We start from the raw sequence: 22310 nt of genomic DNA on the forward strand, positions 1-22310 counted from the left end.
TTGAGTTAATTAGCTGATTAGAGTGTGGTACCAGGTGCCATCAATTTTGAACCTTTTCACAAGATTCTAATTTTCTGATATGATGAATTTGAGATTTTCATTTGTTGTCATTTGTAATCATCAAAATTAAACGAAATAAACATTTGAATTATATGAGTTTGTATGTAATGTATGAATATAATATACAAGTTTCACTTTTTAAATGGAATTACTGAAATCAATCTACTTTTTCATGATATTCTAATTTTATGACCAGCACCTGTATATCCTCTCTGGGCTGGGAATGCCTTTGGATCCCCCAGGAGGAGCTGGAGAGTGATGCTAAGGAAAGGGAGGTCTGGGTTTCCCTCCTGGACCTGTTGCCCCAACAACCCGACCACGGACAAGCGGTAGAAGATGAATGGGTGGAAAAGTTTCACCTAAACTGGTGTAGTTATATTATTTCCTTAACAGAATATCTGAGATGATATATAATAAGCTGCAGCTCATTAAGGAGCCAGGACAAGAAGAGAGCTCACTCCTAAATCGGTACATGACAAAATATTCTTACCAGATGTTTTATTGTTTGAATATACTGTTTTTGTGATTGTTTGGAGCAGAAGTCAAAGACAAACCTACAAGTTTGATCATTTGCCTAGCCCTGGGTGAGGCAGGAGTTAATGCTCACGTTCACCGATTTGTTGTGCGATATTTGGCCGTCGTAGAGAAACTCTTTCATTTGAGAGAATTTTCAGTCGTGAGCTTGAGTCAGCGGTTTGTGGTCGCTCAGTTCGACGACCTAACGCGATCGCAACCAAGACCACAAATCGGTAAAATGAAAATGTTTAATGATTCGGAATAGAAACCTGGATGAAACGTCACAGGAGATGGTGTTTTGCTCAACAATCTGTTTTATTTTCAAATCCTGTATCGATTTCAGGTCACGAGTTCTTTCTCAAACCTTAAAGTAACTCTACTTTCAAGTGATTTAGGGTTTTAAACCTGTTGTAGCCTGTATCTGCATACTCTGAGCTTGAGTATGTGATCAGAAATAAACAGTTTTCTGTTCTTTATGGCAGGAATGAGCCTCATTGTAAGATCCAGATAAATGAGGTTCCGTGGGTGTTGTAGAACCCCCCCGTTCACGTATCAAAGGACCGGCGCCCCCCACCCTTTGAGCCACAGTTCGTGTCACTCAGTTCGGAAATGCCTTACGCATAAAACATTTTCTGGAGTCGCGCGTCTAACTAAACAGAGCTGCGGTTGTTTACAGTGCAACATCTGCGGGCCGCCCTGACACAAATCGTCTGCGTTTTTGTGTCATCGCCTGTTCTCCAGCTCGGCGCCGGGCGAAGCAGTCGCCGCTTCTCCCAGAAGCCCCGGCTCCTTCGTTTTGAAACCCGGCGGCACCTGAGGCCGTATCCTCGACGACACGCCGTCATGTGAGGCCTCGGCACCGCCACGTGACAGCCAGTCCTCCAGCGGGGAGTCGGCTGCAACAATGGCAGCACAGATAACCGGCGAGTCCTGCTCTCCCCTCATGTTTCCGACCTCTTAGCTCTTACTGGTTTTTATTTGGTCTGCGTCTGAAGATAAAACGTTGAGCTTTCAAGGATCATTAATGTTTGTTTTTTTCATATTTTTAAAAATTGGGCTGCCTTTAACTTCCACCCCCCACCAGAAAGGACTCAGAAAACGGTGAATAATTCAGAAGGAAAGGGCGAGTTTTTTATTTTTTCTCTCCTACTTGGCTTTACGTAACACTTTGCCTGTGTGCTATTTAGGGAATTCCTTCTGCAGTGTTCGCAGCTGACGAGCACAGCTGTGTCAGATTCAATTATTAATGAAGTTGTGGCTTTTTATTCATCATCTGCCCCGCGTGCCTTCAAACTCAGTGATTCTTCAAACTCGGCGCCCTGGTTTTTTTTGGTTTTTTTTCCCCCTCTGCCATTTAACACCATTACTCACGTTATTTAGTTTCAGTCACATAAAGATGGGTCGTTTCTTGATTTAGGACTTAGTGTTGAGTAAGCAGGTGATGCCACGGTGTTTCCCAACTGCAGGGACTTCCAGCAGATCAGAAAATGACCTCACAAACATCATATGCTTGTTTTTTGTCAGCAGTTAAAAGGTAAACCTGATATTTATTTTAATGGAATTGATTCAGACCCACAGAGTTGTTTTAATTTGTTCTCTATGGGTGGTAGGAACGAACATTTTAAAAACTATTTCCTTTAAAGCGTTCATGGAAAACCTTCACTGTAGATCTTCTTCTTTTCAGTGGCTCTGGATCTTCTAATTTACAGTATGGAAATAATGCATTAGGTTTCGGCACAGAGGTGATTACTCAATGTGAGTTTGTTACCAATATTACAAGAAATGCTTCCCAGCAGTTCTCAGGGTCACATCAGGAAGCAACCAGTCAAGTTTTAGTGAGAGGAAACATCAATACCAAGAGGCAGGGGCAGATTTGCATGAAGCTGTTGCAGTGGATCTGTTGTGGCGTGCGCTCTTTTTATGCATTTGTATTTTTAGTCTTCACCCAAGTGTGGTTAGAGGTCTTAAAAGTGGCAAATTATTACCAAACACAAGGTTGAAGAACGTCAGCAGAGCGCACGAGCACAAGATGTCAAACATCATCAGGCTTAAAAAAAAAGGCAACAGTAAGAAAGTTGGTTTTTAAGGAAAGTGAAGAAAAATGCAGTTTTGTGAAGCTTGTATTTGAGTATTTGCTCTGTACTTATCATGAAGTCTTAAAAGGTTGATGAATAAATCTCTTCATTTTCCAATTTTTGGTTTATTTAAATTCAGAATATAGCTCCAGGAAGGCAGTGAACGTCACAGAACGCTAATAAAGATCAACAAAACGAGGCGGCGCTGCTTTAAAAACTCGCCTTTATTAACCTTGGAGCTTTTTTTTTCCTTTTCTGGACTCGTCCTCCGCCTGACGCAGCAGGAGGTGAGGCTGCGTTTGCTGAAATCTGATAATCGGTCTGCGGGGCCACAGCTGTTGGCCTACCTTCCTCTCACAGCTGCACTGCGTATATCATCAAGGGCTATTAGCTGGCAGCGGATTAGCTGTCCAGACTTCTCTCTGGCATTCTGATCCTCTGCCGTTCCCCCCCAGATTTTTTTAGGTGAGGAAGAGGGGGGCGGGGGGTCAGCATTCACATCTGTCGGCAGCTCTTCCTCACACGGATGGATGGTGTTAAAGTAATCTCTTGTGGAAAACAGCATGCCATCATTTAAGCCGACTAAACACTTACCCTTTGGGTCTAATTATTGTTGAATGTTGTGCTGTTTTCCAAGGACTTTCTTTGTCACCGAACGAGTCAGTTTGTTGTTTCAAAAAAGACACTTGTTGGCTTTCTAAAACCTGGACATCGTCAGCTGTTTGTTGCAGCTTTTAGCCGCGATATATTGGCTCAAAGGAAGGTTAGTGTTGTTCTGGATGGTCCACCACTTTAAGGGTACATTCAGTCTTACCTCTGCCTTTACACTTTAGCCTTATTCATACATTCTGCACATTAAAGAAACCTTTTTAGTGATGTGGAGAGACTGAGATGTTTTTGGCCTACAAACTAAAATTTTTGTCACTTTTTAAATGGCGTTTATAAGTAATATAAAAGGAAAAAGCAACATTTCAAAGAAACAATACCTACTTTAAATGTATTCCTTTTGGTATTATGGTTGATCTTCCTTTAAAGAAGGAAGATTTGACTTACAGGTTAGAAAGAAAACTAAAAAGATCCCTTAAACTGAAACTTTTACTTGTAAAGTCAGAGGTTTCTTACCAGTCTTGTGTTTATGTGCACCTTATCTTTGCTGTCTCTATTTTGACAGTATATTTCAGCTTTGATGGACTACCATGTAGTGTCCTGTTTGTTGCGTTTACGTTAGTTTTTTGGTTTGTGTCTGTGTTTCAGCCGTAACAAACCTCACTGTTGCCGTGAAGAAATGGCTCAAAGTGCCAGCAGACAGTGTTGTCCCGTGACAAGTGGCCGTCCTGTTGTGGCTTCAGGGGTAAACACTACGTCTCTGTCTGCGAGCTTTGATGGTGCGTCGGCCCTGCGGTGCGTGTGTATCGGCGTGTACACAACCAGAACCAAACAGCTGATAGGGATTCCGATTCAGTGCGGAGTATCTTTCCCAGAGCCGCTAAAGGTCATGTAAACCTTCAGAAAAAGCATCCACAGTCCTTGAAGACGAGTTAAACTCTTCCCTTGGTGTCACGTACTGCTTGTGCAAAGGGTAACATCGTTTTCCTTCCCTGACAGCAGCTGTCAAAGCTACAACCAGTGTTGGACGTCACAGGAATGGCGTATTTCTGCTCCTCGGTTTGTCCAGTTGCCGAAGCCTCCAAATGGTCCGTGGGAGTACATACACCTGTGCTTTTCAAATGGCTTGTGTGTCACCGAGTGGTGCCTCGTAAAGTGTGAAATTTGAGCCTCTTCTGTGGGGAAAACTTCAAGGAATGCTGTTAAGCGCCTCGCAGAATCCGCAACTTTTTGGCCAGGGGCTCGCGTCTGCCTGGCTGTTGCGTAGGAAAGCAATTTAGAGGCTCGAACAACTTTGCATGCATTAGTGCAGATTGATCAAGGCTGCACATTCTCTGGCTGCGCGCCTCATGGATTTACAATAAGTTGTGGCTGGATGGCAGGAAGAAGGGCTGACAGGCTTTTCAGCTGGTCGGGAACAAACCAAAGATTAGAAATAAAAGGGTTTGGGTCATGTTTTTTTAATTGACCCACACTGCACTGGCCTGATTTGGGCTTTTCCCTTTGCTTTTAGTGGGATGTTTCTTCTTAATTGTCTTCATTTCATTAATTTATTGTCAATAAATAAAGAAAGATGACTAGTGTTGGCCTTATCTATTAGATATTTATTATTATTTTGACTTTTCACCAAAACCTTACAAGTCATTAATGGTTTTAGGCATTAAATTATCTAAAAAAGTAGAAAATAAACCCATCATTTTGACCCACTTTGTCAGTGTCAGGCCTAAAAGATGTTTATAATCAACATCAAATGAGAAATTAATTTGTTTATCACCCTTTTTACAAAACCTCCAGCTGGTTGCAATTTATTTTCAGCCAGTCGTCCACAGCAGATTTAGGTTTTTGTTGAAAAGTTCAGTTTCAGTTTCAGCTGTCTCCATACCATAAAATCACAATGTTTTCTTTCAGATGTTCGTTATCTTGAGCACCATCGCTCATTGGTTGGTTTAGGCGAAGCCATTTCTCGATTTTTTTTTTTTGAGGTTTTGTGGGAACCTCATCTTCTTGTTCTCTTTACGAGCGAGAAGTTAAAAGCCTTTAACCCTTTCAGTAAAACTGCAGCTTAATCAGAAACTTAAGTGACTTTTTAAAAAAAAAAAAGTATTTTAAGTTTCTGAGAAGCTCGTCAGATGATTTATCCAGTGGTGCAGATTCTTGTTATTTTAACCACTTTAAGTGATTATAGAAAAAAACAAATACTTCCTGTTTGTGTAGAAAACAACATATTCACTTTCCGTCTGTATTTTGCTGTGAAGGAAGTCTTGATTTGAGCCTAGTTTTACATTTGCCACTGGATATGTTCTGAAATATATAACTGTTTTATAAAATCCCCAAATATTTTGTCTTCACAGCCTTTTAATTGGTTAATTTTCTACATCTGATACGCTGATGGATTTAAATTGTTGCACCATCCATTGATTAAAGTGGCTTCGTCTGGCTTGAGGTTTGTAGGCTAATTGCACAAAGTATTTTATTTGTTTGCTTATAGTTTGACTTACTTTAACTAAAGTCACTTAATCCTGATCATGTTATAGACATCGTGTTTATAGACAAAAACATAACGGCCAACATATCCAGCTTATAAATCTTATAGGGTAAGTGTTTTAAAATCAGCATAATGATAAAATAAATACATCTAGGAGAGTTCTTTCTGATGTTAAGAGTCTGTTGGATTAATTTACCAGTGGGGTAATTGATTTTGCAGCACACTGCTCTACTTGGGGATCCACTTTTCAGCCGCCGGGCTCTTCGAGCCACTTCATTTTTAATTATGGCTCTGCAGATTCATGCTGTAAAGTCTTAACACTCAGCTGCCGGCGAGTGATTTCATGTCCGCAAGTCAACAGTGTGTCGCCTTCATTCGGTAAGCTCCAGACACTGAATGGCACCGTGAAGTTCAGCTTGAACAAGGGGAGGAGGTGGTGTACCTGGCTTTTTAAAGCTTAGTGAGCGGTCGCCGCTCTCGACCTGAATGACGAAGCTCGCCAGATCTGACGTCACCACTCCTGGTGCGTCACAAGGAGCAGCAGTGAAGAGACTGAGAGGAAGAAGAATCAGAAAAGGAGCTGCTTCTAGAGGCGATAGTACAACTAAACAAACCTAAGGAGGTCCAGTTATGGCAATTTTTTACTAAACTAAAGTAAAACAGATGTGTTGAAACAGCAGTTAGTTATTAATGAACATCGTACTTCCTGTAAGTTGGTGTAGATCCTATTTTCTTCCTCTTTGAAGACATTTTGATTCTCATCTGAGGATCGTTTTGAATTCAGACTGAAGTCTGGAGTTCCAAGCTTTAACAATGCAGTGAGTTGCTTTGTTATAAATAGACACTTATCACCCTCCCTCCACTCACCCCTGAGGGTCATTAGGGTCCTGGCCTGGTCCATGTAGAGATGTTTTGGTCACATGCAGGAAGATGCGAAACTGAGAGGCTTCCTCCTCAGTTTAGTGTTGGACTTTCTCATTTGACAAAGATCCTGTAACTTCAAACAGTCTCGTCTTCTCTGTCCAAAAAATAAGAACTTCACTGTCCTCAAAAGGGGCGTCTTTTATCCTTGAAGGTGTGGATGGACGCCCGAGTCTTCACCTGAAGGGCCGGCTCTCCAAAACAAACGAAAACACTTACCGCACGACTTCGTTTATTGTCCTTCGCGTCGTAAAGAGGTGTAATTTTCTCAGCGGTGGTGCCTGCTGTTGAGGGGAGCTGTAGCGAGCACAGCATGTCTTAATTGGAGTTTATAAAGGGCAACTCCACAGTGATGAGTTCCCTTGTGCCGTGACCTCCTAGTTGACTGTAATCCGTACCCAGTCATGTGTGGGATGATCGACAGCACATTTGTCAGGATTTAAGAGCTCGTATAACTTCATCAAGGAATCAACATTTAATCAGCAGGGTTGTGATCGGAAAAGCTTGAGAGTTAATGTTTTCAAGGCTGAACAAGTGCTTCTTGACGCTATAAGTGCATTTCTTTTTTTAATCCACCTCTATTTGATTTAACAGTTTGTGCCGTAGGTGAAGATTTGTTATAAATAAAGACTGCTCAGTGAGATTTACAAATCCACTTAATCTGCCATATTTTGTTTTGGAAATTCATGTATTATAAAACGTTCTGACGGTTCTTTGTTCCAAACACATGAAAAGATAAGTAGTTTTAGACCAAGTGAAATTTAGCTTATTTGTTAAAAGACTGCTTCACATTAGACATTTTTAATTGATTTAATAAAACAAAATTATGGTTCTTAATTGCTAAAAACCCAGTATTTGTGTGGAAGAGAAGTTAGCATCCTAAACAGATCTGAATTTTAAAAACACATTTCTGATTTGTACTGTGTTAGACGCTGGGAAAGCCTGAAAAGTGTTTTGGAACCCAAATTTAACAAGTTTTTCTGCCACTTCATTTTTAAATTACACCTTCGTTGCCTTAGTTTTAATGACTGAGCTGGTTCTGACTGGGAGGAAACGAGTCAATTAAAACTGCAGGTCATAATATTTGTTAGAACTCTTACAACGCAGAGAATCCCTTAATGTTTCCCTCAACTAGAGACTGCTTTTAAAAGGTTCTGCCCAACACTCTTACTCCCAATTTGTCCCAACTTAAAAGTGAAGAAGAAAAACTGAGGCTGTTCAAGAGAGAGGTCCTTGATTTGCCTGGAGGTGTTGCTGTTTTTTTCTTGTGTCAAATCCTCCAGAAGAACGATGTGGGCTGTTATTTTACAGTTTCTCCCATTATCCTTGTGTGGACAGCTGCTAATGCGCTCGAAGACTCCAACTTCAGGTTGGTAATGGCTTTTTAAGTGGTTAGCACGATGCAGATAGCGGCGCACTGCTTCCTTGGCGCTCGGAGCGTAACGCGGCGGCGTGGGGGAGTGAAAATGTGCACATCGTTCAGCCCGAGCGAGCACGGCGGAGGGAGGCTGCTGAGCCGTGTGCGAGTCGGATACTTCTGCGCCCACATCTCGACTTTCCATCCAACCGACTGACCGAGCGAATACGTGCAGGCGTGTTGGGAGTCTCTGGAGATGTGCAGCTCAGGAGGTTATCCACTGTGCAGAGAAAAGAAGAATAAAACTCACAGCTGAGCTGTTTTGCAGGACCAATGGCAGAAATATATTAGGCGTATTTACTGACTGATGGGTTTTTGTGGCGTTTGCAGGTCAAATTCTTTTAAAAAAAACATCAATTTTGAAGCTTAATTTAAAAATCAAGTGTTTCTTGCACATTGAGAGTTATAAACAACCTACAATTGTTCCACACCGCCTAAATTCAAGGCTCGGATTTGTCTTATTTTTGCCACAGGGAGCTCTTTTTCTTGCTATGACGCGTCTGAGAGCAGAAGATTGAGAGTTGTCGCTGTGGTTTAGGTTTTGTTGTGGGACATCCGAGCACCCGTGTGGGGTTGCCACGAATGGGAATTGAGATTTGGTGTCTAGAAAGGTGACACATCAGTGTTTTGTTTTTGTTTTTCTTTTTTTTTTAATGGAAAATCTTCTCTAACCGAAGAGGACAGTGTGGGTGTTGAGGGCAAAACAACCTTTTCTTGTGACGTTCTTGTTCTTTAATAAGATGATTTCTGAAAGGAAGATGAGCTGCAGGTCATTAAGAGTAAAAAAAACATTGATTTAATGATCATTGTGCAGGATCTGCAGACTTAAACTTTCTCAGGAATCTAGTTTTATCTTCTTCTTATGTCAGATACAGAGTCCTACAGGCTCACTGATGCGACTCGTAACCAAACCCTAACCGGCAGGCAGTTTGCTCGGTTTCAGTCTGTGTGAGCGATCCACCGCCTGACCTCAGCTGCTTTTTGCAACGTTACTTTCTCTCCTTTTTTTCCCCCCGCTGTACTTGGAGAGCTGGAGGCCTCTCCAGCTGCAAGCCCAGAGAAAAAGGGATGTGCATTTGTTTCCTGCCAATGAAAACGGCTCCCCACCCTTCCTGCTTTGAGTCATGCCACATAGACTCAATCGAGAGGCAGACAGAATGACTCGACAAACAAACAAACCGATTTGTCCTTTTCTTTTCCCTCTTTTTTTTTTTTTTTTTAACTTCCATCTTTCATGCAGAAGATAGATTTACTGCTGGGAACATTTTCATCAACACACACATCTTTTTTTGTGTGTGTGTTTATGTGTTTGCTGCTTTTTTGTTGTTGTTTTAGGTCAAAGGAAATGAAAATGCATTCAAGGTGCAAGTAATTCCTGATTAAAAAAATATAATTCATAACCAAAAGTGTCACTCCAAATCCTATTTTTAGTTGGTCTGAATTGTAGGGAAGTGCTTTGATGATCGTGCCCTTTCCTGTTTTCTTCTTCTAGGAAACGGTCGTAGTTTTGTGTCCGCTCAGCTGATTTTTGAGGGTGAAATCTGCCACAGTGGCACATCCAGAGAGCCGCTGGTCGGTCTCTCTACGGGGAATGATGTTGAACTGACACGCGAAGTGGTCAGATCACGTCGCCATGGTAACCTTGTCCACAAAAGCGATGACGAATGTCGCGGAGGAGAGGGGAGCGAATCGGCGCGCCCCTTTTCCGAGAGCCAGAGAAAGCGTGCCGTTTTTGTTCGCCGGCTGTCAGCGGAGATCCGTTGGTGTCATGAAACGGAGCTCTGCCGACCCGGGACGGGTCACTGACGAGCCTGGACGCTTCCTGCTTCCTGTCAAAGAAACGGCTGCAGGGGAAGCGGCAGGTCTGCTGAGGGAGGATAAGGGATAGGGCAGGAAGCAGGGAGCTGAGACGGCCTCCAGTCGCTCGTGCCCAGTCAGCCTCAGCAACCAGTTTCCTCTCTGAAGCTTTGACCTCTCCTGTGTGTGTGTGTGGCGTTCAGGAACCAGGAAGTTGGATCCTTTAACCTTGTTGGTCAGTTTGGTCACGCTCGGGGTGTTGGCCCTATTTGCGGGTTATTTTTGGTTTACGTAAACAACAACAATTAAAGGCCAAGCATTCTTTGAGAGACATTTAGAACCTTTCATGCCAAACTTTAAAAATAAGATTATCTTATGTTGAGATTTGTGTCCATTTTGGTTCAACCTTAAAAATAACTTTCTGTGAATTATTTTCACTTTGTAAAAGACTCTCAGCTGCTACCACCTCAGATTTGAGGTAAATATCTGTAAAACTGACTGAATTTTAGCCGCTTCTGTTTTTCCTAAGGTCACTTTGCTGCGGTGGCCATCTTGAATTGGGTAGCCTTCAAAAGTTAATCAGTCGTAGACGTACATCCGGTGATTAGTTCCTGAAAGTTTCATTAAATTTTGTCCAGTTCTTGAGATATTTTGCTAACACACAGACACAGGGGGAACCGTTACCTCCCACCACAGACCATAATTAAAAACGGTGGAACATTTCTTAGTATAGATTACTTCTTTGGTCTTCAGTCAAGGATATGTTATTTCATAAAGGTGCTAACAGAAAAACTAGAGGTGTTGCATGTTTGTCATTTCCCTTTTGCATGCAATTTTTATTTTGTTTTTTAGACGTGGTGTAGGACTGCCGTCAAGGAAATATTTGTCAGGAAATAACACATTTTCACACCAAGCCTACAGTCGGTATATTCATCCCCTGCAGTATGTTGGAAAGACAAGCAGCCGCAGATGTCTTGGCGTCACAGCTCCTGGTAATTCCCCCGATCTGAGCTGGAGCGCTCCATTGGCTGCCGGGTGATTAAAAACAATCTTTTGACTGTGTTCAATATTAGTCGGCCCTTTGGAGAGCGGAGTTTGAATGCATTCTTGCCTGTCGCTGAGCGTGTGCATGCCAAGAAAGCGCTTTTTATTGCTTTTTTTTTTTTCTTCATTTAATCGAAAAAGCAGAGCAAACGCAGCTTTAGCAAACCGTCTACACAACTTGTATCAGTTACACTTGAGAAAGTGAACTTATTAGTGTGTGAATAACTTTTAATTAAGGAGAGAAACGCTGCTAAACATACAAATCTATTAAAACCTGAGCACAGCAAGGCTGAACACTTAAACTGAAGCACAAACAAGGTGGATTATCAGCGACCCTTGAGTTGCTCTCTATATGAGCACATTAAAGGTCAATCTGCCCGCTCAGCTTCCTTTTAGGACTCAGCACCACTGAAAAAACCCACAGAACCTCAATCTGAAACTGTACACCAAGGGTGGGGTTTGACACGCTGAAAACAGGCTTGAGAGGAAGCATGGATTGTTAGTAAAACTGTCGTCTTTTACGGGGATCTAATTTTCTTTTCAGCACAACAGAACGTGCCAGCTACCTGGCTTGAAACTGAGTCGCATAAATTAAAGAAATTATTTTGTCCTGTACAGATGTGGCAAAGACACAGCATTAGAGGTAGACCGATTGATTTGTTGGCTAATAACCCTAATTAGGCCAATTTTGGCCACATCTGAGCATACCAAGGTTTAAACAGCAGGCACATTTGTGGGAAGCACAGTGTTATTTTGATATTGCACCCTTTTACCAGTGCTTGCAATGACGGGATGCTTTTTAAAAAATTATTTTATTTTTACAGCAGTGAGACTTTTTTCAGTACTTCAACAGACTCCTAAACATCAATGTCATGTCTACCAGATGAGCTCTTTGCGCAGATGAGCTCTTTGAGCTCATCTGCATCTACGGCACACGCAAAAAGAACATTTTCAATATTTTCTTATTTAGATATTTGTCTGGAGTGAAGGCATTCGATTCTCTGCTTGTTTGTGCACGCCTCCTAAAGGCAGCGGAAGTCGAGCTTCGGTTCACTCGGACTCAGCTGGATGTTGCCCGGTTTTTTCATCTTTCCTGCAGCTTGATGTCAGTCGTTTTAGAAAAGAAGAACATTTTCTTCGGACTGTTGAATTCAGTCAAGCGATCTTCTGATGGCTTTAATACCTGGGACGCACTTATCTATTCCCCAAACTCCACCAAATACTTTCCACTTCTTGGTCTCTAATGTTTCCCTTATAAAGTGTCTTGTGTTTTACAACAGCTAACTCTGGCATGGGTCTTAGTTAACTCTTCTGATCAACTGGACTTTAAGGTCTCAAAATACCAGCTGTGCTGATAAAGTCGTGTGTTATGAAGTGCAGCTGAGTGTTTCCAGTCGGTGTTTTTTTATTTTTGGTAATCTTGATCAGCACGTCTGATTTCCTGCCCAGCTGGTGTGTTTACCTGAATAGAATAAAAGGATGTCCTGTAGCATTTTGTTTTGAATGAGTTTGCCACTGAATGAGACAGCACTGGAATGAAAAGCTATTAATGGAACCAAGTTGATTCAGCTTCTGATAAATCCTGTTTCTTTATCTGTGTGTATGTATTAATCCTGAAGGTGTCTTTGTCTGTGGTTTCATATTGAAAGATCTAGATTTCCTTGGAAAATAGAGTCTACAGATACCTTTTATTTTACATGACGTCGATGGGTTTTTTTCTCCTTCTTGTTCATTGTGTCATTCTAGTGGCATGCTCATAAAGCCTGACGTTGATCATCTTAGCTCCCGTATTCCTGATTTGACCATTTGTGATTTTCTTCAACGCCGCTCCTCGAAGTCGGGCAGATGCGACTGTGCCGTTCGCGCACGCGCCGTGTTGTTTTTGTGAGTTCTCACTCCGATGGAAGATTATGAGACGTCTGCACCAGACAGATTTAGGTGACGCTCGCAGGCAAAGGCTTCTGTGAAGCCAGCCAATCAGAAAAGAGTGGGCTAAAATGGCTTGTTTCAGCCAGAAGGCTGCAGGAAAGGGCCCGCATGGGATAAAATTAAGATCTCTGAGTGTGACTCACTCTAGTAAACACACACACACACACAGATAAAAATGAGCATTATGCATCCACTTTATGCTAAATAGATGCATCTTTGTTTCCAGGATTTGTGCTAAGCCGAGTAACCTGTCCTCTGGCTGTAAACTGAAATTTAGCACACACGCATGAGTTGTTTAAACGGTGTAATCAAATTCATTGATAGTAAACAAATAACACAAGCAAATCAAACAGCTTTTTTTTTTTTGAACATGTCAAATGGACATTGAGCATGTATGGACATAAAAACAATGGAGACTGGGGATTTTAAAACCAGTCTAAGTCACCATACTTTCGTGATAACAGCTCATCTGGATTATATTTGACAACAGGACATTACAGATTGAACCTTTTAGTCGTTCTGATACGTTCAGTATGTTTTCATATTGTTTGAATGCTCTCTTAGAGTAATTTTCAGGATGTTAACATCGGTGGTGACAGTATTCCCGAGATGGATGCTTCGTTTGTTTGTTTCTTTGACAGAAGCGTAAGTGGGCCTAAGTAATGAGGCGGTACGAGGAGACGTGTGGCACCAAACTCTGCTTCCATCAGCAGGTGGCTCAAAGGCCCCGGCCCCTGACAGGAAGAGCCCTGGGGTGCTAAGCTGCTGGCGCCATAATTGAGGAGTTGCCACATAAAAACGTCCGAGAAAGGCCAAGGATGGTTTAATTATGTTGTGAGATTTAATTAGGCTACTGCTGTCGTGTGTGCGCGCCTCTGTTTTCTCCCAGGTGACCTTGATGTAATAGCGTTTTTTTTCTGTTGCGTGCAAAACGTTTTATGGTTTCATTTCCTGCGGTTGGAACGAGTGGATTGTCGCACCGGTGGAATACTTTATCCTGAAAACTATCAACACGGACGCGTTTTAATGATTTAGCAGAAACGGGTGATGCAGACATTTGTTTGCTTGTCCATAACGAGCTTTCCAATTATCCCAGCTTTCCCTGCAGGTAACGAACCGTTAATAGATGCCTCGCAGAATTACGCCATCGAGTCCGAGAGGAGATTTTCAGGCACTTGTTTCTCAGGTTATTAAGCTCAGTCGCGGAGTTTAATGGCTGACCACAGCATTGTTGTCACCGTTTCCTCTTTTAAACTCGCCCATCAAATAAAACCATCTTTACAGATCAGCTGGGAAACTGAGACGGGGTCATCTGGAGACTTATTACTGGAATGAACACATACAGACACAACACAGACTTAGTTCCTAACTAAAAGAAGTGCTTTTATGTACTGCTCAGTGTTGAAATTGATTTTCAATTTAAGCCGAAATACAGATATTTCTATTTTTTAAATTGTCACTTGCTAAATAAACAGTAGAAATGTGGAACTCAGGTAGCACAACCTTCAAAATATGCAACAATAATTGGAAGAAAAACACTACATCTGGACTGTTTTGGGGTCCTGAGAGGATCTACAGGAATCAAATCAATTTTAAGACTGACTACCAGTTGGATATTTACTTTTAACTGCTATAAAGCTGTCTAAAAACAAGCCGTTGTCATGAACGGATTCAAAAGGTTATGAAATGGTTGACGAGGCTCTTTGTGAAATATCGCAAGGTAACACTCAGGGTCCTGAGACTTCTGCTGTTCTTATTTTGTGCACCAAAAGCTGAACCGTTTAGTGCTGATTTAGATTTTATCTGGTTTAAGATCAGTTCTGCCTAAAATTAAATATTAAAGATCAATACAGCTGCGTATTTAAATAAAAAATCAGTTGTTTTAAAGTCATTGACTGATCAGGGCTGATGCTGTTGGACTTTTTTCTTTCTGCGGCGATGAATTTGACAGACTTCGCCACTGTGAAAGCACCGCTGCGTCCCGGCATGTATGTTTATATAGTCACTGCATAAAAACGCGAGCATACCCGAAGAAGATTGATGCTTTTTGCTGCTGGGATCCAAACCGTCTGATCACTGTCACAAAGCTCTGATCCACCTCTGATTACAGGCTGCGAGTAAAGATTTCAGGTCCAGATACTCACAGTTTATGCCGTTGTTTCTTATTATTGCACCATCTTCATGACCAGACTCTGCAAATTTAAACAAGCGTCTTTGCAGAATGCCTCGCATGTAATCCCTCCAGTAAATACATTTTCAGGAACTAAACTGTGGTGAAATAAAACCATCCAACCATCGCTGAAAACCACCAAATTTCATTGATTTTTCTTCACTGTGACACATGACTGTAAACGATTCATTCTTTAACCCGAACGTTTGAATCCAGTTATGATTGAAGCAGAAGAGAAACGGTGGACAGAGCATAATAAAGTCTTAAGACCATCTTTTATTGGTGGAATGCATTCCCGCCTCTCTTCACACTGCTTTAAATTTACTTCTTAGCCGCTTTTATTTAAGTAAAAGAAGTTCCACACAAACTTCCAACCATAAACTCATTCTTTATCTTAATCTGTGTATGTTTAGTTAATTTGATTAAAAGAAAACCAAATGTGGCACTTAATTCATGCCTCTTCAGATGAAATTGAATATTTGAGTGATAAAGTGTGTTAAAAAAGGCCACTTATTGAACTTGATGGTAGTTATTTTGAAATTAGTTTTCGCGTTTGGCGGTGAGTGTCATTAAAACAGGATCAGAAACCAGGACCAATACGAACATCTTCCGTTTGAGGAGGCCTTGGGTCTTTTTTTCAGAGCAACCTCTAAATCCGCCAGTGGACAATTATGTAGTTAATTTTTTTCAAAAGTATAGTAATGCAGCAGAAAGATCATGGTGCTCATGTGCTAAGAACTGTTGGGTCTGAAAACGAGCAGCCAAGTTGTTAAATCGTTTTGATAGATTTTTAGGAAATAAAACCATAACTGCAGCCTGTACCTGGAGTAAAGAAGAGGAAATGAGGTTAAGCGTTCATCCATTCATTCATTCATTTATTGGTTCGGTCCTGTGATTTGCGATGAGCTTGTGTGAGTTACGATGTGTGTTTGAAAGCGGTGCAACTTCAGATGCAGTTGGTATTTTCTCTGGCAGGGCACGAACCGGGCGACTCAGCCGCACGATGCGCCCAGATGACGCTCAGGATGATGAACTATCCACGTGTGAAGCCGCAGTTTTGTGGCGCCGATGGGCAGCTCGGTTCGAGGGTCACGTTCGAACGGTTTCATCCGATCAGTTTTGGAGCTTTTAGAAACAGACGCGTGGTTTCATTTACCCCAGTCATGTGATTTACACTACGTCTGTTATTTTCACTCCAAAATTCTGTTTGCTTTACTCACATTTTTATTGAAACTATTATAGAATGATAAAGAAACTAACCACAATAAAAAAAAATCCTTTATTTTGCCGGTTCAACAACACAAAGGCTCCGCTCAATGAGTCAGCACTTCTGCAGAGATGAATAATGTCTCCGTCAGGTCAAACACCTGAGAAAATATTTATTTTCTGTGCCTTATTCGTCACTGTTAGGTTTAATTATAAAGAATCTGTCTGCTGCCCTTTCATGTGAAGGTTTACAGTGTTTTGTTTAAAGCATGGAACCACTTCAGATGCTTTAAAATGATCCGTTGTTTTTCAGGCGCTGGACCAGGATCGAACGTCTCTGCAGAAAGTGAAGAAATCAGTGAAGGCAATCTATAATTCAGGTCAAGGTAAGACAGAAGTTTTCTTTTTTTTTTTTTACTTTTATATGTCTAAATCTGTTCTGGCTTCTATTTTTGCTCACTTTCACATCCTCCGGAGAAAAGCCAAGGATTTTTATTTTTTGGGGGGGTGTCTCACTAATATTCTTTGTGCCTGGGACGTCTCCTTCTGTGGGACAGATGGCGTGGTGTGCGGATTTTTCAAGGCTGGCCCAGAAATCAGCACCTGAGTTTGTTTTGGTCGTTGCCGTGTCACAGATTTGCAGTAATTTTCCACTGGCTGTTTGCGAAAAAGCAGCGTCCTGCCCTGTCGTCTGACAGGCGGAGACATTAGTTTCTTTTTTCCCCGCAGAAAAAAATAAGTTTACCTTTTTTTCCAAAAAGTAAAAAAATATCTTTCTGATGAACTGTCTGCGGTAAAAGCTGCTACGATAAACCTGAAACCCTTTTGTTCACTGAGCTACCTTCTTACTTGAGAAAGATGATCCGACCTGAAATCAGGAACAGGAGTTGGGTGTTTTTGTTGGTGAATATACAATAATACCTTGTGATATTATTGTCCTCATGGGGAAATTGGTTTTGTACTCAGTCGTAGCTTTCTTTACAAAAGAGCCATAGATAGACTATTAAAGCGAGCTTACACAGTACAAACTTGATCCAGCGATTCCTGTTTTCAAAAACAACAAAAGGCTAAAAAAACTAGTCCATGTTGCAGAGACGCACATCAGATGAATCTTGAGTGGACAGAATCCACAGCTCCCTCAAACTTCGTCACTTTAGCTTAAATCAGAACCCTATTTTTTTACTTCTGGTTCATTAGTAAAGGTTGAAGGGATCTGATTTTGCTGTAGTCATCTAACAAACGTGTGATATTTAAAACCATATGATCTGATTTCACGCCACGTGGCAATGTGGTTTTCCGTCCAGCAGCAGAACGCAGTAAGTGCTGTTTAGTTTGGTGTTTGCCTAAAGGTGGACAGCCTGTAATTGTGCAGCAGCGACCTTTTGTTTTGACGTAAACATCAGATCTGCCAGCTTGTACACATTTGGACATTAGCGTGCGCTGGTTTGCCCTCACCCTCTGGAGAAAAACAACTCTCGAGCAGAGGATAATTGCTGAAAATGACGTTGCAGTTGACAGTAGGCACGTTTCTTGCACAGTTTCTTCATAGAGGAGGACTAAAGCGTGTAGGAAGTTAGGATTGTGAGTTTAGTCAAAATAAAAGTTGTAATTGAGCCAAACTGGTTAAAACAATGAGCAGAGTGGGCAATAAAAACCGAGCTATTTTCAAGCTAGTCTTTATGTGATTATAATGAAAAAGAGAATTGCATACATGTTTTTGCTGGATTGTTTTTGCAAGAATGTCTGGCTGCTTGGAAGCAATATATACAGAAATCAGGTCTGGTTCAAAACATTTGCACGGTGTTCAGTTCATATCTAATATGAAGCACAGTACAAGTGTTTAACTATGCGAACAATAACCTGGATGAGGTTTAAAGAGGCTGTAAAATTTTGGGTCAGTTTAAGAGTTTTTTCAAACTCGTCTGGATCTCATCTTTATGTAAGGGAAAAACCCAGAGGGGGAAAAAAAGCACAAAGTAAATACAGATCCTCATCCCTTTTAGGACTGTGTTTGGGTTTCCAGACTGAAAGTTTAAGCACTGCGGGTTTCTTATCTCACCTGACCTCCTCTCTGAAACCCTCCAGCCTCCACGAGGAACTTGATGACGGACAGATGCTGCTGCTGCAGAGCTTTCTCCGCCAGGAGAACGACGTCTCGTTAACTGCGTCGAGCTCTTACGTCTGTTCTTGTGTTGGTTGTGTTGCTGATTAGATGAAGGAACTTTCCGTTGCCGAGTAACTTGCAGTGTTTCGGCCACATCTGTGTTATTATGAGCTCAACGAATCCCTTTTTGTTCCAGGTGTGTCTCAAATACCAGACCACACCAGAAATGTTTATCTGCTGTGTCCAAACCTTTTTCTGCCGCCTTTTCTTTTCTTTTAACTCGAGTTGGGACTGTATGGTTTCAAGATTTTACATGTCATTACTTTAGCAAGAAACCATAGTCATCCAGCTGAAATTCAGGCTTGAATGATCTGATTTACAAAGTATTTTAACCCAATGTTTAAATTAAACTGATGCAGAGGGAAAATATGTGCATAGAGATTCTGTTCTTTGTTTGCAGAGATTGAACTGTTTGGTCTAAATGCATGTGATGGTTTTATTTTCAGTTCATTGCAAATATGCTAAGCTAATCACGCTAACCATGAGCCAAAAAAATCAGAGCAGATGATAAACTGAAAACTTTCTTCCCCTTCTCGTCGCTGTCCAACACAGATCATGTTCAGAACGAAGAAAACTACGCCCAGGCTTTGGATAAATTTGGTAGCAACTTCATCAGCCGGGACAACCCTGACCTGGGAACAGCCTTCGTCAAGTTCTCCTCCCTCACCAAGGAGCTGTCCGCTCTGCTGAAGAACCTGGTGAGCCCGGCGTGTCAGCGAATCGCAGTAAACTCGATCAATTAGAGACCCAGAGCCTGTCCCGCTGAACGCTTTCGTCTCATTCAGGCAGTAGGAGGAATTATGTCCTCACACGGCTTGCTTTTTCTGTCTTCACCTGCATAAGTGCTTCAGGATTTAGGTTAAAGGTGGAGATTAGGATTACATTAACTAAAGGGTCAAGTGGGGTTATAAATTGACTGAGACTTCAGTCTATTATTGCCGATAGAGACTACGTTTACCTAAAGGCCTTTCTGTTCCCCAGACAGTCTCTTATCTACACACCGTGGATTTCCCCTGACGGGTCTGTTAAATAAAATGTCTCGTTTAAATCCCTTTCAAGTGGTTGTTGCTGGAAGAAAAGCCGAATCTTGATATTTCTTTCCCTCCCCGTGTGGCTGACAGCGAGATTGGGCTCGATAAATACACTCGGCAGCACCAGGAGCAGCTGAGTGCACGTGTTTGTGCGTACACACTCACCTGTCTGTGTAACGGGTGTATTGTGGAAACCTGAAATGACGTTTTTGAGTTGAACTCTGTTTGACTCTTCATTTCTAGCACTTTATTGAGTTTTTAGACTTCCAGAGCTGCCCCCCGAGGGCAACTGATTTGACAAATTAGTATTGATGAATAGGAGTGTGTCCTTGATGTCCTGTATGTGCTGTCAGCTACAACAGAATTTTACCAACAGTTTCCTGCATTTCCCCCCTGTGTTTCTAAGATGAGCTGTTAAAGCACGCCAGCAGCCGGCCAGTGAAAGATTGATTTTGATGCTAGCCATATGCAAGACAGACAGGCACTTAAGAAGTACATTAGTGCCCATTAGGTGTTGTTTACTTTCATGATCACTGCTGTGTATCAGTGTGGACCTGGCCCACAACAACAGGGACTTAAATGCTTAGTCCTGGTGTAAATGACCTTGCTGATCCTCTCTGTTAGAGCTGCTGAGCAAAGCCGAGGCAACAGTAGCTTCAGGATACATCAAGTATTTTTTTTTCTAATTCTTATATAAACTTGGCAGAGGTTTGATTTTCTTTTTTCCCAGTCAGTAGCAGCAAGAACGTGTTGGACTTTTGGACAAAAAAACAAAGCCTTTCTGTATTTTCTTTTTAATTTTAAAAAAGGCATTTATGTCTTGGTCTATTTTTTACATTTTATTTCCTAAGCTACAATATGCTGAAGTTGTAGCCATAAACCCACAGACAAAGGTCACCTAATTTGTTATTTTCCCTGATCTTTTTATAGCATCGATTGGTTTAATGTTATAGTTGGACAACTCGGTTGTTTTGATTGAGATTCATTTATGTAAATCTCCAATTTGCTGCCTGACCAGTACCAATTGTTCGCTAATCTACACTCGCACAGACTGGTAAATTGGCAAAGACAGTGAAATGAATAGCAGAAAACCAAACATGTTCCTTTACAGATGAGCAAAGTCAATCATTTAGCTGGTAACCTGACATATTTACTTCTAAATTTAAGATTTAAAGAATCTGTGGAACTGTGAGACACGGTAGACGTGAAAACTATTCCCCTGAGACCATATACAGTAGTAGTATTTCAAGTTTTTATCTCAGTCGTTTGTACTTTTTGTCAGAAAGACAACATATGATACAATAAGATCACACTCCATCATACTGAGAACAGGGGCCCCTCAGGGATGTGTATTCGGTCCTTGTCTTTTCCCTTTGCTGACAGATACAGCTAAATTCAGCACAAATCAACACATAAAGTGAAGGAACTCATCAGTAATACCAACGGAACATATTACAGAGCTGAGGTGGAACATTTGGGATGATGTGGAGACAACGATCCATCTCTTAATATCAACAAAACTAAGGAGCTGATTGTGGATTTTGGGGCACGAAGGCTGATTATTACTCCCCTACCATCAGAGGCCTCCCTGTGGAGAGAGTCAGCAGCACACAAATTGTTTGGAAACATACATCACTGCAGATCTTACCTAAATTCTCTACACCATACACCTAACAAATAAAGCTCAGCAAACAAAAGAGTGTAAAAAAAAAACCCTCTTCATCCATTACTGCCGCTTTTTACCAGGGCAGCATTGAGCACATCCTAGCAATCTGGCGTGCCTTCTTCGTACGACATCTGCAGAGTAACTGATAGAAAGACTCTGCAACGTGTGGTGAGGGAGTCACTGAGGTGTTACGCCCCACATTAGAGTTAATTTTTAAGAAGAGATGCAAGATAATGGCTCTCAGTATTGTCAGAGTTCCCGTTTGCCCTTCCCACAAGCTGTTTAACCTCCTCCCATCCGTAAGATGATACCGTTCTATCGTATCAAGAGCAACAGCTTCATCCGTCACAATATATGGCTGCTGAATCTTCAGGAACACTCATATGGACAAGAGAAATGTAGCTTTATTCCATTTTTTCATATATAAAGTGACAAATTAACAATTAGTACTTGATACTTGAGGACTGCTTGTTTTTATGAAGTTATTGTTCAGTTTTACCACTTGGCAGCAGTATTAAAACTGCTTTTGTACGAGTAATTAAGGCCAACAAGATGAGCTGTGGTCCTCCGTCCTACAATTTAATGGGTAACTTTAAATAAGGATGGCAGGTAAAGAACTTTCAGACAAATTTAACAGCATTAAAACAGCTTTAAAGCTGTGATGTTAGAATTTAATATTTAAAAACTTGTTTTTGTCGATGTTATCTGCTCTGTTGGGACCGGATTTAACGCCACATTAATTATCAGCTCTATACAGAGCACTGTGATTAAAGGAATAAGGTTTTCATTATTGGAAGCCTACCTTGCATTGTGTTAGTCATAAAATCTGTTGCTTCACGTCCTTCTCTTTCTTGCTTATTTTAAGAAATGTCCCCGAAGTCTTTCTGCTTTGCCAGCTCACAGTGAAACCTCAGCTGGGCTCAGCAGACCACTGGCTTCTATGTTTCTGTGTGGGGGTTGGCACGCATCGTCCATCTGGCGTCTTTGACTGTATTTTGAGTCACTATCTCCTAGTTTTTGGTTTGATAGTTCTCTGCTGAGATCTCCAGTCTGAAAGAGCAGCAAACATCACATTAAGACTCATCAGTAAAGCTCAGCGATCGTTTCGTTTCTCATTTTAATAGAAATCAAATTACCGTGTGGGATTGTCACTTAGTGCTCTAAAACAACACTTTCTGCAGCATGTGATCGTTCTATCTATTTGTTTTGGGTTTTTTTTTTCC

General features: G+C 41.4%; 1 protein-coding gene across 6 annotated transcripts in view; it reads left to right on the top strand.

Annotated features, from left to right (window-relative positions):
* The window catches only part of asap1b (ArfGAP with SH3 domain, ankyrin repeat and PH domain 1b), a 65011-nt gene that overhangs the window by 13273 nt on the left and 29428 nt on the right, over positions 1 to 22310 (top strand). For all 6 annotated transcript variants that reach the window (XM_017406605.3, XM_017406608.3, XM_017406606.3 and 3 more), the window contains exons 3-4: positions 16540 to 16612; positions 18943 to 19088. In XM_017406605.3, coding sequence (XP_017262094.1) covers positions 16540 to 16612; positions 18943 to 19088 — 219 coding nt within the window. The remainder of the gene's footprint in view (positions 1 to 16539; positions 16613 to 18942; positions 19089 to 22310) is intronic.

The sequence above is a fragment of the Kryptolebias marmoratus genome, linkage group LG21 (assembly GCF_001649575.2).
Source record: "Kryptolebias marmoratus isolate JLee-2015 linkage group LG21, ASM164957v2, whole genome shotgun sequence".
Taxonomy (NCBI): Eukaryota; Metazoa; Chordata; class Actinopteri; order Cyprinodontiformes; family Rivulidae; genus Kryptolebias; species Kryptolebias marmoratus.